This window comes from Trichosurus vulpecula, chromosome 2, assembly GCF_011100635.1.
Source record: "Trichosurus vulpecula isolate mTriVul1 chromosome 2, mTriVul1.pri, whole genome shotgun sequence".
In the NCBI taxonomy this organism is placed as follows: domain Eukaryota; kingdom Metazoa; phylum Chordata; class Mammalia; order Diprotodontia; family Phalangeridae; genus Trichosurus; species Trichosurus vulpecula.
In genome coordinates this window covers 23,230,562-23,247,370 of record NC_050574.1, presented here as the reverse complement: position 1 = coordinate 23,247,370, position 16,809 = coordinate 23,230,562, and the positions used below count along the sequence as shown (strand labels likewise).

At 50.5% G+C, this 16,809-nt stretch overlaps 1 protein-coding gene and 1 long non-coding RNA gene across 2 annotated transcripts; one reads left to right on the top strand and one right to left on the bottom strand.

The window, feature by feature from the left end:
* Positions 1-2,037: 2,037 nt before the first annotated feature.
* LOC118837471 lies at positions 2,038-2,941 on the bottom strand. Its single transcript, XR_005009561.1, has 2 exons — positions 2,854-2,941; positions 2,038-2,264 (listed from the first exon to the last, which is right to left on the bottom strand). It is a non-coding gene; the product is annotated as an uncharacterized LOC118837471 (long non-coding RNA).
* Positions 2,942-3,736: 795 nt separating this feature from the next.
* PHF13 (PHD finger protein 13) lies at positions 3,737-12,494 on the top strand. Its single transcript, XM_036744364.1, has 4 exons — positions 3,737-4,127; positions 7,340-7,441; positions 8,555-9,089; positions 9,674-12,494. The coding sequence occupies exons 1-4, from the start codon at positions 4,089-4,091 to the stop codon at positions 9,898-9,900; spliced, it is 903 nt and encodes a 300-aa protein (XP_036600259.1). The 5' UTR covers positions 3,737-4,088; the 3' UTR covers positions 9,901-12,494.
* Positions 12,495-16,809: the final 4,315 nt, after the last annotated feature.

Sequence of the window (16,809 nt, the reverse complement as noted above, 5' to 3'; positions counted from 1 at the left end):
ACCATGACGATTCTGATATACAAGTAATTCCCTATTCATTCTGGTAAGTTTTCTAACCCATATTTATTTTTCTAACCTACAACTAACCTGTGAGATTCTAAAGGAGTGATGAGAACACCACCAGATTCAGAATCTGCGGATTTGGTTTCAAAACTTAGCCTGTCTCAGCCTCAGTTTCTTTATCTTTAAAATAAGGACACAGGCTTGCACTGCCAGCTCGAATTCTGGGGTTCTATGACTCCCAGGGGTACATTTACAGAAGACAAGAATGAGAACTGAATAGGATATTGAAAGTCAAGAGGCCCTGGGTTCAAATCACAGCTTCTCTATTTAGTACTTGTGTAAGCTCCATTTCATACCTAAAATGAATAGGTGACCTCAGAGATCACTTCTAGAACTAAAACTGTGATCCTCTGTGCTGGCATGAATAGATCGGGATCCAAATCCCTTACCTCCAGAAGATCACAGTTGGAGCAGGTCTTAATTGGGGTCCAGAAACTCGTTTTAAAAAAGTATTTTCATAACTGCAGCATTTCAACATAATTTTTCCTTTGTAATCATATGCACTTTATGTATTCATAAACATTACTCTGAGAAGGGTCCATGAAACAAAAAAAGGACCTCTCCATTAGAATACTGGAGGCTCCAGTATTTCTATGATCCCCTTCTCTGTCCAAAGTGGGCAGTTTACTGGTTCCCCCCTCTCCCCCACCCCGATTGAGGTTTCCCTTTCCTTCTTGTCCTCCCATGCCTGGAAAGCCTTCCTTGCCTCTTGGAATTCCTACCTCCCCCTTCAAGGGTCCCCTCTGGGGCCACCTCCTTCAAGAGGCCTTAGTCTCCCCCTCCTCAATAACTGAAATTCTTTTTATATATCCTGTGTTTACTTGTGTGACCATGCTGTATCTTCCCTAGCAAAATGTAAAAGATGCTTGAAGTTAGAGACTTTGTTTATAGCCCAGCACTTAGCATGATCGGGCGCATAGCAGGTGCTTAACAGCTCCATTTAAAGTTTCTTTGCTCATAATAACCCTGTCAGAGAAATAATTTCATGCAGCTCCCCCATCAGACATGAGTTCAGACCTGTGAGGGACCTCAGAAGCAACAACAAACTGTTTACTCCTTTCAGACAGCGGCAGAACCCAATCTCATCCATGCCTCTTAGCTCTGACTTACTGCAACCCCTTTTTTCCCATGAACGCAGCTGGTGAACCTGACCACGGAGTGGAATCACAATGTTTCTGGACACATTGTTTCAACAGCTGAAATGAACAAATCAGATATGCCCAAGTCTGTTCACTTCTTGTACTGAGCATGTGGCCCATGGCCGGCCTCCCTCCCCATAGTGACTCCAGGGCTGGAGAAGGGAAAGGGGCTATCCACTTGTTACCAACTTGTGGGAGTCTAAGTCCACCACCTGGTGCCCACTAAGCACCAGGCACTGTCCATAACAGGAAGACTGCAGGTTTCTGAGAAAAAACCATCACCCCCAAAATAACATTGACCTTTTCTGTCGCTGTCTCACAATTGCAGATACCCAATTTAGGACCCCACCACTCGCTCCCATTTCAAAACATCTGTACCCTTCAGTTAGGTTTTTTTTTTTTATTATTTCCAAAAGGCTGCTTTGTGTGCTGATTTTAATGTCTTGTTCTAGGCCCTTCTTGTTAACATGGATTCCATTTACACTGATACTTCTGGCTTCTTTTACGTTATTTCTCCAAAGGAGGAGGTTACGAAGTCATTTAAACACATTTGCCCTCTGTAAACTGTGTAAACAGGTTCTGTATTTCTTCCATCAAGTGGTCACTAAAAATATTAAGAGGGCAGGCCTTACTTGCTTACATTCTGTAGGCAAGGTATTTGATTTTTCTGGGCCTCCATGCTTAAGGTTCCTTTCAGCTCTAAAGCCTATGGCCCAAAAGCAGTAATTTCTAACACGGCAGCCAGTTTTAAATTAAGTAAGATGTCCTGAGATACTCCACAGTACACAGTGGAATCCAACCAGAGGGAACAAAATCAAGTTAAACCACTAAAACAATAAGCACAACATACCGTTCAATACTTTCAACCCTCAATTTTCACAATTTTTAAACATTTTCAGAAAATCATCGCTTCAACAAGCAGAACAGGCAAAGCACAAGTTAAAAATAATGAAATGCATGAAGTAAAGAAAGCCCCACATATAAATTGGGTAAAAATCTTCCTGGAAGAGGACTGAAAACACACAATAAGCATTTCACCTGAAGTGATTGCTAGCGACATCTCTGTAAAAAAGAAAGAAAAAAGTGCTCTTAACTTTGTGCAACTACTATTACATAAAAGTGTAGTCTTTAAAAAAAAAACAGTTTACAGGGGGGAGGGGGGGAGGAGAGAAGAAAGGAGAAAGAAAGGGAAGGTGTAAAGAGAAAGTGGAGAGAAGAGATAGAAGGGAGCGACAGAGGTAGAGTAGGAAAGACAGAAAAAGGAGAAAAATATAGAAAAGAGAGGAGAAAAGGACGAGACAGAGAAAAAGAGAGGAGGTAAAGAGAAGAGAGGGAGAAAGAACGGAGAGGAGGAAGTGATGGAAGGAGGGGGAGAAAAGGAAAGAGTGAGAAAAAGAAAAAGGAGAAAAATAAAGGAGAGGGAGATAGAAAGTAGAGAAGTGAAAGAAGGGAGTGACGAAAGGAGAGAAGGAAAGAGTGAGAAAGAAAAAAGATTAAGAGAGGGGAGGGAGAGACGGGAGGGACGAGGAGAGGAGGGGGGATGGGACAGAGAGACGCAGATAGAAGGAGAGGAGGGGGAGGGGAGGAGGAGGGGGGGGGGAAGGAGGAGGAGCAGAGCCAATCAAAGGAATGAACAACAAGACAACTTCACCAGGAAATGCGGGGATAGAACGAGGCAACCTGCAGACTGCACACAGCAGAGGAGTGAGCCCAAATGCAGGGCGAGGCCACGGGGAGCTCAACACCCAGCACTTCCCCCCCCCCCCCGCCCCTGTCCCCCAGGGGGGGCGGAGACACGGAGCCCCACCCACACCCTGGGGAGGCGGGGGGGGGGAAATAGAGAGGGAGGACAGTTTCAGTGCCCCTCAAAAAGGGGGGATGGGTGAGAGAGAACGAGGGAGGGGGGGAGGAGCGGGTAACCCGCCTCTTTTTCCCCTCTAAAAGGGGGTGTGTGGAGGGGTGCAGGTTGGCAGGAGGAGCAGAGAGTTAAGAACGTGCCCCCCCAAAAGCTTCTCCCACCCCCAAATCGAAGGTGCAGAACAAACAACCCCGTCACCCCCCCACGCCCCCTTCGGCGACCCAGTCCCCCCACTAGGAGAGGAAAGGTGGCCCTCGAGAAGGAAAAAAAGGAAAGGGGGATCCCGCCTCCATCCTGGCCACCGAGGCCCAGGCGGGTAGCCCGGCGCCACGCAGCCGCTCGGGGGTGAAGTGTGCCCCGACTCCCGCTTCTGAGGAGGGGTCTCGCGGCGCGCCACCCCTCCCCCCACAGGCAGAGTCGGCGGCGCGAGCCCCCGCCCCTCCCCCGCTCCCGAGTGCCCCTCCCCCAGCTGCAGACGCCTGCCTTCGTCAAGACCCTCCGCCTCCACCTCCACCTCCGCCGCCGCCGGTCGCCGCACAGCTTCATGGGGGCTGGAGTCTCCCGACGGACCTTTGTGCGCCGGTTCCGCGCGACCGGGAACTACGTTTCCCAGAGGGCTTCGCGGCCTCTTTTTCGCCCCCCTCCCCCCCGTCCCCGGTCGCTCCACCGCCCCCGAGACTACATTTCCCGACAGGTCTAGCGGCGCTCCCGCCCGCCCTCCCGAGACACGAGCCGAACTGGGCGTCAGGTCGGGAGCCGGTCCGGTTCCCGCTCCCCGCTCTCCGCCGCTGCCTCCCTCCCGCAGCGCCCCTACCCACCGAGCCGCGCAGACCCTGAGCCTCGGCTGGGGCTGCACCGCCGCCCTCGCCGGCCTCTAGAGCCCACCCAGCGGAGCCAGGCGCTGGCAGCCGAGGGCGGGACCCCCGATTCCCCCCCCAGCCCTACCCCGGAGCCCCGGGGCCCGAGCCGGAGACCCCCGCCCCCGCCGCCGCGTCGAGGACCTCGGCCGCCCCCGGCTTCCGAGGAATATGGACGCCGACTCGTGCGCCTCCGCCTTCCACCCTGAGGTGAGTGCAGCTGCCGCCGGCTGCAATGGGCCCCCCAGCCCGCCCGCCCGGTGCCCCCGCGGGGCCGCGGCCCCTTCCTTCGGCCTTTCCTCTCTGCTCGGCCCCTCTTGACCCGCGTCCCCGCTCCGGGGGGCCTGCCTGCGGGGGACCCCCCACCTCGGCCCTCAGCGTCCCCACCCCCTTCCTCTTTTCTTCCCCTCTTCGGTGTCCTCCGCCCCCTTTGGGGGCTCGGCATCTTTTATGGGGGGATCCGTCCGCTACCATTCCTGTCCCTCCCTAATCCCCCGCGACCGCCTCCCGCGCTGGTCCCCACCCGAGGGCTCCCCTTGGAGTCTGGATCCACCCCCCCTCCCCCACCCCCAGTCGATCGCCTCCTTCCATCGCGTCCCCGCCCCGCACTCCGGAGGCTCCAGCGTCGCCTCCCACTCGTGGGCCCCCCACCCACTCCCAGGGCTCGATCCCCTCTTGCTTCTCGAGCCTCCCACAGTGGGGGCTCGATCCCTTCCAGTCTCTCGAGCCATCCCCCCTCTCCGCTCGATTCCCTCCTGCTTGTCGTGGCGTCCCCCTCCCCCTGATTCGATCCCTTCCTGCCTCTCGTGGCCCCTTCCCTCCCCCTCGTGGTCCCTTCCCCCCCATCCCGTCTGGCCTCTCGTGGCCCCTTCCCGTCTCCGCTCGATCCCCTCCTGCTTCTCGTGGCGACTCCCCGCCCTCTCCCCCCCACCCCGTTCCCCTTCGTGGCCCTCTCCCGAAGGAGGGAGGGGAGCCTCGATCCCCTCCCGCTACTCTCCGCCCCCCCCCCCACTGGTGAGATTGAATCTCTTTTTGCCTTTCGACTCCCCTCCCCCCTTTCGGGAGGTTCGATCACCTGCGTCCTCCCCCCAGCCCCAGCTCCCCCGTGCCTCCGGGGCTCCATCTCCTCCCCTCCCTGCACTCTATTCCTTTTCTCTCCCGCCCTCCCTCCCGCCCGCTGCTTCTCGGGTCCTTCCAGCGTCTAGCCTTCCCCCTATCAGCGGGTTTGGCCGCTCGGAACCCCCCCTCCCCCAGTCCCGGGAATCCCTTTTCCCCCCCCAGCCCGTACTCGCTGCACCCCCTCCTCCGGCTCCCCGCCCCTCTGTCCCCGGGGGCGGGTCCCGGGATCCCAGGGCCAGCCGGGGTGGTGGGGGAGGGGAACGAGGCCGCGCCGGGATCGCCCCTTTGGGGCTGCTTGGCGCCCCGCTTCAGTGGCCCCCTCTCCCGCAAAGAAGCTCCCTGAGCCCCTGTGCTCACGCTCGCTGGTGGTTGAGAGCACAGCTGCCCAGAGTCAGTCAGCCCAGCCTGGAGGCTCCTTTCCTCCTCGCTCCCCCTCCCCCCTTTCTTTTCCCAGGCTTTGGCCTGCGGGGATGGGGGGGAGGGGTTGCGAAAAAGAGAGAAATTTGCCCCGGTCAAGGTTGGGGGGCGTAGGGGGGAGGTGGGTTTTGCATCTTATTTTGGGGAAGCACAGAGTCAGGTAGACGGGGGAAATACTGTGGAGGGGCGACTTCAGCTCAGGCGGGAGACTGTGGGCAGATGGAGAGTCTGACCTGGACCGGAGGACTCTTCTTTTGGGGGAGCCCCCTTCTGCTTGGGCTAGGCTGGAGCCCCAGACTGACTACTGGGCAGGGCAGGAATTCAGCCTAACCTTTGCCTGAGTTCTCTTTGGGCTCTGCACTTCTCACTTTTTCTTGGTTATTGACCTACTTTCTTACATTTTAGCTGGACTGTGAGTATTTTTGCATAGCCTTAAAGTTCTGAGGGCCGGGTCCGGGGTGATTTCCCCTGGCAGTGCAGGCACCCCAGATCCCTCTAAAGGTGATGAGCTGGGTTGCCCCAGTGGTTAGGAATGCCTAAGAAGTGAGGGGATTGGATGGTAGTTGTGAAAGAACCAATGCAAGACATAAATTTTGAGGCTTGTAGGGAAACCTGCTGAATGCCCATGCCACTGTGTTCCTGCTGCTTGCACTGGTAGCTTTATGTCCTGGGGAGGAGGACATGATAGAGACTTCAGGCAGGATAAGAAATGGGCCCCATACCTGAAGCAGCTGCATTTCACCCCATAATCAATTGCCCTTGAGGAGCCACTGCTTCCTCTGGCTCTTTTCACTGGAAGAGCAATTGACTCCTTCCCGAATCAGAGGGATATTAGAAGGACTGGTGTAGGGCAAACCTCTCAGGGCAATTTGTAGCCAGAATGAGCCATTTCTGATGCACATTTTGCCTGGTAGAAAAAAAGCCCCTTTTCCCAGGTGGGAGAGGGTTGAGTCAACACTGAAATCTTTGAGGGGCGGCTGTTACATGCTCATGTTTCTACTGCACTGGTTTAAAATATTCAGGGAGACTAGGAGAAGTTGGGGTGACTCTGGGAAGTGGCCCCAAACCAAGAGAATAAGAAAATTGCCTTTTTTTTTTCAGTTCCTAAAGAGCTATGTGAGTATTAGCTGCTGCAGCAGTGAGTGAGAAAAAGGAATTTAAGGTGGAAAATGGCCAAAGCAGGGGTACGAGCCCAGTTTTGAATGCTCTAGGTAGCATTGCAGACAGCAAGTACTGTAATATAGCTTGACTGGTTTCCTAGTATGCTGGAGAAACGGGTTCCCTTTCAATTGGATCTTTTTATCTGAAAACACTATTTTGTCTTGTCCTAGACATGGTTTCTCCTGACTCTATGAAGGATTTCAGAATATAGCAGTAATTAGGGGCTCTGTGTGTGTGTGTGTATAAAGTGTATTTCAATGTACATATGTGTGTTTGTTAATACCTCTAAGGTGTGCAATTTACTTTATATTATCATTTGATCTTTACAGTGCAATATAGGCTAGGAATAAGAACCAAATAGCCCTTAGAGCATATGAACAAATGCTTAATAAAGATAGATTGACTAATTCAGGTTAGGGAACTCTCAGGTGAGGGAAACTCCTTCACCAGTCCAGGATAGAGAAAGTGGCCTGTCCAGGGTCATACGGTCAGTGTGTGTCAGGCAGGGCTTGAACCCAGGTAGCTTTCTCCCCACTAAGCTCTGTGATCCAGGTTTTGTAGAAGAGGAATCAGAGTCAGAAGGGTTAAGTGACAAAATAGTAAAAGATTGCCTGCTTGGAAATGAAGGCTTTTCTCCAACTCTCTGATGATTGGAGGGTTTGGTTGCTGCTATTCCAAATTCAAGTTTTCAGTTTCTAAATGTGTTTTGTTCTTATCTTAAACAGGAATACTCCCCCAGTTACAAGAGGCGGCGAACTGTGGAAGATTTCAACAAGTTTTGTACCTTTGTCTTGGCATATGCTGGTTACATCCCTTATCCAACAGAGGTAATTTCCAGCCCCTTCCTTCACAGCAAGTCTCCCTAAAATTTCGCTTGGGCTTTTGAGCCATTTGAGAAGTTTCCAGTATTTCTCTTTTAAGTGCCTCACCAGGCATCCTAGCCTTTAAAGAACTGGGGTTCAAGCACCCTGGACCCAAAGACCTAAAGAAATTCTTTTGTAAAGCAAGACTGTACCCCATATAAAAGACAAGCCTTTCTATCAAAGGGAATTTATTTAAATTGTAAAGGATTTCAGGACATAATGATAACATTTAAGATGCTTTTGTATGTAGATATGCATATGTACATACGTACACATGTATAGATACCTGTGTGTGTACATACACATGTAGTATTGTATGTTTCTAATAAATTTTAAATATGGCAGAGGCAATCCCAGTACCATACATTTAGGGCCATGAGGCACCTTGTGGATGTCTAGTCCAGCCTCATTTTACAGAGGCGGACACTGAGGCCCAGACATGTGAGCACACTATCCACTGTGCCACCTATAGTCAGTCTATAGAAATAGCTCTGGTTCTGACAAATTCCAGGATATCTCCAGTTCTCTCAGGGGCTCTCAACAAAGTCTCAAAACAGAATTAATTAAAATTATCTTTAATTCAAAAAAAAAGGTTTAATATATATTAGGTGAAAAAAAGATAAGGAGACCTGGGTGCCTTAAAAATCAAATACCAGAAGGTCTTCAGGAAATCCATCTTAAGACAGAACACTTTGATAAGCTCTGAAGTCCTATAGTATATTTGTGGATGTGGATGGGGTCCTCTTCCCAGAGACCTTCAGGCCAAGGCCAAAGGGCACTTGAGCATGTTGTAGGGAGGACTCTTGCTTGTGATTAGGTTGGACTAGAGCTACAGAGGGTCCTTTTATATCTGAGATGATAATAAATTAGAGTCATAACACAGATGCACTCAAGGAGGTACGTGATGGTTTAGTTGGTTCAGAAATTGGGAGGCATTTCCTGACTTTTAAGAGAAATGAGTCCCTAGGGGAAAATGGGCTTGGGGAGTCATCTGTTTCAGCAGCCATGCCCCTGGGGGCACAGGCCCTGTCAGGGTGTTCACCCCTGCTCAGCAAGGCCTTGTTTCTTGTCTCTCAGGAGCCTCCTTTGAGGAGCAGCCCCAGCCCTGCCAACAGCACAGCCGGGACCATCGATAGTGATAGCTGGGATGCCAGCTTTGCTGACCTGCCCCCATCAGTGTCCCTGCCTGTTGCTGACCGGTGCTTTGGCCACTTGCAGCCCTCCCTTCTGCAGCGAGCCAAACCCAGCAACTTCCTCATGGACAGAAAGAAGACAGACAAGCTGAAGAAGAAGAAGAAGCGTAAGCGGAGGGATGCAGACATGCCAATGGAGGAGGAGTACATGGGGGGCCTGCTGAAGCTGGAGCCGGCTGACACTTTTGCCCAGAGAACGGCCAGCCCTGACCTGCAGGACATCCCTGCGGCCAGCAGCGACCCGTGCTCGGGCTGGGATTCTGACACCCGCTCGAGCGGCTCCTGTGCAGTGGCCACCCCCGAGGAAGTCAAGGAGATTCAGACAGAAGGCAAACGGACTGTCATACGGCAGGGCAAACAGGTGGTGTTCCGGGACGAAGATAGCACTGGGAACGATGAGGACATCATGGTGGACTCGGGTAGGTGTCCCTCCCAACTGTGGCCAAGCTGAGAGGGCAGAGAGTGCTGGGCCTGGTGTCAAACCCCAGTTGATATCCTTCCTCAGACACTCACACAAGCTGGGGGAGTCCTGTCACTGATGTCTGACTCAGTTTCCTCAACTATAAAATGGGACTCAGAGGAGCCCCACCCCAGTGCCCTACCATAATAGTACAACCCTCCAGGGTGGTTGTGAGGGTGAAATGCCTGGTGAACCTTAACCTCAAAGTGCCATCCAAATGCTATATATTATTACTGTTGAAGCCTGAGGTCTTTCTCCTCTTTTTCCTGATGAGTAAAGACCCTTTAAGGAAGAGAATAAACCAAGCAAGAGGCAAGACTTGGTGAGTGAGAATTAGAGAGCTTTCATCTGAAATATTTAAAAAAAGGGCAGCTAATGGGAAAAACAACGTGAACCTCAGCCAGCCCTGTCTACACTGAGAGAGAACCATATGAAGGGTGAGGGAGGTTAGGTTGTCTGGGCCCCTTGAAGGGGCAGATTTCAGATGTGTTAGCAGAGGAATCCACCCCCACATCCTTACTTACCAATTTTTATTTTACCTAGATGACGATTCCTGGGACCTCGTCACCTGTTTCTGCATGAAACCTTTCGCTGGACGACCGATGATTGAATGTAATGAGTGTCACACCTGGATCCACCTGTCCTGTGCAAAAATCCGGAAATCCAATGTTCCTGAAGTGTTTGTTTGCCAAAAGTGCCGGGACTCCAAGTTTGACATCCGCCGCTCCAACCGCTCCCGAATGGGTTCCCGGAAGCTCTTTCTGGATTGACTGGGGTGGGGCATGACTTCAAAGGAAGAATTAGAAGGGCCGGTGGGTGTTCTTTGGGGTCACTTTTTCTGAATCTGAGCACAGAACTGTTAGCGAGAGTGGTGTGGCCATCCTCGCCCTTCTGACATCGAGGTGCCTAAGCAGGACAGGTTGTCCAAGGTACATAAAAACTGTACATAGTTGGTGACGACGTAGAATCTTTGTTGGCCAAAGCCGCTGCTGGGGCCCCGTGCTCCGCAGCCAGAGCAGGCTCGACACCGTGGTGTTGAGCTCAAAATGAGGGTATGTGATGGTTGTGAGTCTTTTCCCCCACTTTGGACTGCTGGGGTGGGGCTGGGGGGGTGAGGGTGGGGACAGGGACAGTCCTCCCCAGAGGGAGGAAGACATCTCTGGTTTCCAAGGATTCAACAAGCGAACAGCCATATGTGTTAAGCTTCCCGAGTATAAGTCTTTTACCGTAAGTGTCTGTATAGCTAGCCTAACATTGCCCTTTCCTCAGCCATCAGTTCCCTAGCCTGCTGCCTTGGCCTGAGAGGGGGCATCCTAGGTCAGTCGCAAGTGGCGTCCTCTGGTCTTGCTGTGGGGAGAGTCTGGGCCAGTGATTCCCCCTCCAGTGGTTTTCAGATGCTCTCCTGGTGTATTTAGAGGAATCGCACAGGGCTGCTTCTGTTGGGGCAGAGCCAGGATGGTCTCTTAGATGAAAGGGGCCTGAGTCGTTGATACAAGTTTCCATTTTGCACGATATAAATTTTTTTTTCCTTTTTTCCCTTTTTGTTTCCTTTTTTTGTTTGTTTTTTTGTTTTTGCACGATCCAGCCAAACTGAGTTTGGCGGATTCCCTGCCTGGTTCCCCCCTTGTCTTTGGGACATGTTGGGATGCAGAGTAGAGGTGCTCTCTTCAGAGTGAGTGGGAGCAGAATGGTTCCCTCCTCATTTCTTCCCCCAGTGCACTGACCCTGCCTGCATCATGATACAGGCAGTTATCACTGGAGATGAGTAGTGGTCTTATTCAAGTAAGAAATGTCCTGAGCAAAGCCAGGGATCTATGTTTCCTAAGGCAGATTGAGGAGTCTGCCTCTTACACAGGGTGGATTGCCTTTGGGCATCTGCAGAGCAAGGGTAGAACTTAAAAGCCCTTGCATACTTAAGTTGTTGAGTGTTGTCCCAATACTGGCACTCAGGTGTTTGTGGCATTTGTGTTAGGTCCTGTTAACCGCTCCCCGGCCTCTGTAACTTTAAAACTCCTGATGTGGTCCACAGCAGGAAGATCCTGATTGTGTTTGGCTATGGGAAGTCTAGGGGATTTTGAGGTGTGTGTGTGACCCTAGCTGAGCTCTGCTGCAGGGCCATCCCCGTTGCAGAACCACTGGCTGATTCTGCTACTTGGTTAACAAGAGAATGACCTGAGCTTTTTTCTCCTTAATGACTAAGTTGACAAATAACTGTATGTAGCCGCTGTTCAAGGCCTTGTTTTAAAAAAATAAAAAATTAAAAAAAAAAAATCCATCCCTTGTAAATGAATGAATGTTGTTCTTTAGAAAGTGTGGAAAGGGTAAGTGGAATTGAAGTTAGAAGTTTTATTTCCAAACAAAAAGGGCTCAGCCAGCCTCCCCCACAGAGGTGCTATGGGCTTATAAAGTTGCTTTTTTTTTTTTTTCTTCAGTAGGGGCATGAGACTACTAAGCTTCTCTCCTCAAGGAAAAGCTGTCCTATTTTGTTGAATCCAAGCCCCTTTTTAGGTCTGGTGTCTTTCACACCCTTGCCCAGCTGGCTTTTTTTAAGTTCATTTACCATTTGAGCAGAAAAAAGAAGAAACTGAGTTCCTTGAAACCTGGTCCAACACGAAGAATCCCAAGGGCGAAGTTAAATCATAGGTTACAGAATTTTAAAAGTGCACTCTGAAACCGCCCAGCTTCCACGAGGGCATCTACCATACGCTCAAGAGGCATTCGCAGCCAAAGATCTGCCCCCTTCGACCACCTGTCTAGTTTCTGCACCAAGAGAAATAACCAAAGTTTCAAAATCCTTTTTGTTTGTTTGTTAGACATTTTTATTCCACAAAGTGTTAAAGAGTGCTCGAAAGCAAAACCTCGGGCAGTTGAAGTTGGGGTCCCTAGTCAGCGATCCACGTTAGTCACACGGTTAGAGAGCCATGGCCATTGTCAGTGTAGGGACTAGGCTTCATGGGGGTTTCTTGTCCGGAAGTGACTCTTGGGAAGGCCTACAATGTTCATCTGGTGGTTTTTATCAAGTGGGTTCCTGGTCTGTTCCTTCAACAGACCTATACCAGGGTGGTGTCTGAAAAGCCAGGCAAGTGCGTTTCTGCGTTAGATTGAGCTGGGGTAGCTGCAGTCGGCTTATTTTATGCAAATGAGGTGTGTCCCATCCAGGGGCTCCTGGCATGTGGCCGATAGAGTTGGGGGGGAGGGGGAGGATGTCTCCAGAAGTTAGGGGTCCCTCTTGGGCTTTGGCCAGGCCAGACACTTAACATCGTTTACATGGTTCTGTGTAATTATAAAGTTTATGTGTATAGAGAAGCTGTTTCTGTGAAACTGTATATTTTGTAAATAAATATATTGATACTTTGAAGTTCAAGTTATGTCTCGGGTGTGTTTCCTACAGAAGAAAAGTTTGCAGCTGGGTTCAGGATTCTAGGACAATGAAACGGTCTGCATACCTGAAGTTCCACTTACGGCTGTGTCTTGGTGCAGGCTATCCCCTGCCGTCTGCTTTAGGGCCCAATGTAGGTGCTGCCTCCTCTGGGATGGCTTTTTTGATTCTTCCCTCCCCCCACTCAGTTGTTAGTGCTTCCTCCTTCCCTAAAAAGGTTCATTTTGACTGGAAAGGAACATTAGAGGTCATCTGAACCCAACTATTTCAATTTACAACCATGGAAAGCTGTAAAATGACTTAGCCATAGTCACAAAACTGGTCTTCCTAACCCCAAGGGCTTCACTCTGTCCTAGAACTAGTGGGTTCCATGAACTTTTATAGGAAAACAATCACATTTATTTTCACTACTAACTGAAATCTAACATTTCCTTAAATTATTTTAAAACCTTACTTTGAGCAGATTTTCCAAAGGTTCTACCAGACTGCCAAAGAGATCTGTAACACAAAAAAGGTTAAGAATTTCTGATCTAGGATGTAATTTATTTGTGTTCGAGTTCATCCAGCAGACCTTAAGCTTTGTGTCTATGCCCTCAGTGCCTAGCACAGTGCCTGGTACATAATAAACATTTAAATCCTCACTGTATTTTGATGGGAAGCTGAACCCTGGCTCCATTTTAGATAGGCTGCAAAGTGCCCACAGCACCCTTGCAATTCTCAGAAACAAACCTAAGAGAATTAGATAGTTTTCAGGTGTTTTTTCTTCCTGTTATGGTAAAAATCTCACTCTAGTCAATCCAGCCTTCCCAAGGTCCTTCTCTAATAAATCTTGTGTGGAGATGACCCTGGGTTCTTGGAGGCATTTGCCCAAAGACCATAAGCCAGGGGTGGGGAACCTGCAGCCTCAAGCCATATGTGGCCCTCTGGGTCCTCAAGTGTAGCCCTTTGACAGAGTTTGGATTCAAAGGGTTGCACTTGAGGACCTATTAGAGGTCCCCATCTGGCCTTGAGGCCACAGGTTCCCCACCCCGGCCCAGCTGGAAAGGCCAACATACTGCTTTATGAGGACCAGCCTAGACAAGTATAGAAAAGATCATCATCCTCACCAGATTGGTCCACTTGGCCATGAGACAAAAATAGAAAGAGTCCAAAGTTCTCTTTGGCTCCTGCACTGATGAGTCTTGAGGTCAGTACTGGGAAGGGGAGAGATTTTGGCCTTTTCGTGTGAAAGAGGAGGCCTCTGAATAATGTGAGATGAGGAACAGAGAAGATGGGGACTCTGCAAACAGCCCCTGTTTTTTTTTCAGTGGACTAGGAGACTCCAGACTCTCAGGTGAGAGCATCAGGGCAGGGGAAGCTGCAGGAGGTTTGAGGAGGGATGAAAAGATTTGGAAAAGCCACTGCGGCGAGTCAGATGGTGACTCAGGGAGGAGTAAAAGGATTGCCTAGCCATGGTGAGGGCCCAATTCAATTTCTGTAACGTAAACTTGAAGCAGACCTATTCAACGTGATTTCATTAACTTTTTTCTAGTTTTGATCTGTAAAGCCTGAGTAGAAGCTAATGGCGGTGAATTGTGGGAGTAATCCAGGGCTGGGGTTTGGAAGGGTAAGATTGGCCATTAAAGGGGAAAGGGGCAAGGGATCTGAGAGAAGATGGCAGGGTAGAGTTGAACTGGTTCACCAAAGGGACAAGAATCAGCAGGGAAAGGGGTGTACCCAGTGTAGGCTGATGGCCTGGGGAAGAACTGAGGGTTGGGAGGGGGACTGGAGGTCATGGTGATGGAGATGGCCCTGAAGATGGAGAGGTGAAATCACAACAGATTCTGATCACACCAAGGCATTTCAGAGTTGGTGAACATTTGTGGGTGATGGCAAGATCACAATTATGCCGTGTAGCCACGGTGGGCAAATGGGTAAATAGGAATTGGGAGGTTAGAGTGATGGGAATAGCAACTGATATGTTGACGTACCCTAGTATGAAGAAAGGAGGGAAAAGATAGTGAACTAATCACTGACCCTATTGAGAGGGTCCTGGAGGTCTAGACACCAGCTTCCAGAATCTGGATTTGGGGGGTAGATAGGCATTGAGTGATCCTCAAAGGAGGGGAGGTTAATTGAGCATGGTGGTACAGGCAGATCCTTAAAGTGGCCACGGGGATAATCCAACTCCCCTACCATGATCAGTGAGCTGGGGAAATGAGTGGATGGGCAGCCAGCGCTGGAAAGGTAGTCTGGGAATCTGTGTACTCAGGAGAGAGGGAGGAGGGAGGGATCATGGGAGCGAGAAAGGTAGAGAGAGACCCAGGCTGAAAACAAGTTTGTTACTCAGGGAGCTTATAGAGAGCTCAGAGTGGGACCTGAGGGGGAGGGGTGGTTGGGTTTAGGGGGATGGGAATAAGGGAGCAGTCAGTGGGGGATGAAGAACAGGGTTTGAACAATGGCAGCTGGGGGATTCAGAATCACAGGGATGGCGTGAAAATACATTAATCATTGAGGAATAAATTTAGGGAAGTTATCATTGTCCACAGGACTTGATGTGCGTGGCTGGAAAGGGGGGGCAGGTGGGGATCTTGATGGGAGGTTCTGGTACTGAAGGTAGAGAATATCACTAGGGGTTAGCCTTTTAAGGGCAATTTCAAAATCTGGCTGTCCTCCTACCATGGACTGAAGGCTGGGGCTGGAGAATTTCTCTCCCTCTCAAATGGCAGACCACCCCGCCTGGCATTTTAGAAGCTTCCTCAGGTCAACAAGAGAAGGGCTGTGTGGCTAAGGGGTGCACTAGGAATTGAGCCCATCCTACTCGGGACAGGAATGTGCTCTTCTGCGTACAGCTGCTGCCCGGAGCCAAGAGCCTTAGCTGGTGGACCTTCCCCTCCCCCATACTAAGGGGTCAATCAAGTTCAAGAATGCAATTGAACAAAGAATTACTAAGCACCTGTCAATCAATCAAGGGGCCTATTGTACTGTGCAAAGATAGAAATGAAACATTCCCTGCCCTTAAGGAGCTTGCATTCATTATGGGAGACAGAGTAAGTATTTACAAAACATATACAGGTAATTGGGTGGGAGTGGGAGGGCAGAGCCCCAGCAGCGAAGGGAATCTCGAAAGGCTTCAGGAGGAAGGTGGATCTTGAGAACAGCCCTGGGGAATCTAGTGAGGGGACTAGTACTTTTAAAAGTCACTCATTACCGGTCAAAGCAAGCCCTAGTTCACTTGTGCAGGACCCTAGAGGGAAAGTCTCTCCTTTCCTTGGGACGGGCATTAAGGTTACAAAAACAGAGGGAACCGAGGGCAGGGCCTGATTTAAGGAGTTTTGGGTTTGTTTGTTTGTTTTTTTTTTTTTGGTCTCTGTATCACAGCGTTTTGCCCATCTCAGATAGGCGCTCCTTGGTTTTATTATGATTGTGGCCCCAAACTACATACAACTGAGAAGCTTCTGAATTCCTTTAGCCAAGGGATTGAGGCAGCTTTGACCCTCTCTTGGATTTGAATTAAAAATCTCATCTAACAGGTGGTAGCATGCTCCCTCCTCCCCCCAAGAAAGTGGATCGACGACCCCAGATTTCATAATTGAGAACACAGAGGAGCTGGTTAACCGCAGAGGACCACAGCGGACAGTGACAGGGTCTCTTTGGGCCCCAGCTTACTCCTCAAAAGCCAGGGAGGCCAGCAGGTGAGATGAGGAGGGAGAGCATTCCAGGTTTAGGGGAAGGCTGGAGAAAATGCCTGGAGTCAGAGATGGAACAACCAAGAGACCACTGGATCAAAGAAATCATGTTGGGGAGTAAGGGCTAAGAAGACTGGAAAGGTGGAGGTGGGGGGCTGGGTTGGGAAGGGCTTTGAATGCCAAAAAGAGCTCCTGGAGGCGGCAGGGAGCCACTGGAGTTTAGTATGGAGATGACATGGTTGGACCCATGATTTAGTGGCCTCAGGGGTGATGGACAGGCGTGGGGAGAGCCTTGAGGCAGGCAGACCCCCGGCAACTGCTGCAATAATCCAGGTATAAGGTGATGAGGGTGTGCACCAGGGTGGTGGAGGTGTCAGGGGAGAAGGGGACGCCTTGGAGAGATGCAGCAAAGGTGAAACTGAGGGGAGGTATTGCACAGGTGAAATCGACAGGCCTTGGCAACAGCTTGGATATGGCGGGGCAGTGAGAGATAGTGAGGAATCCAGGCTGACTCCCAGATTGGGAGCCTGGGGGACTGGGAGGATGTGTTGCCTTCTACAGTAATAGAGAAATTAGGAGGGAGACGGAGAGTTTAGGAGGAAAGCTAACGCGTTCTGCTTTGGAGACGTTTG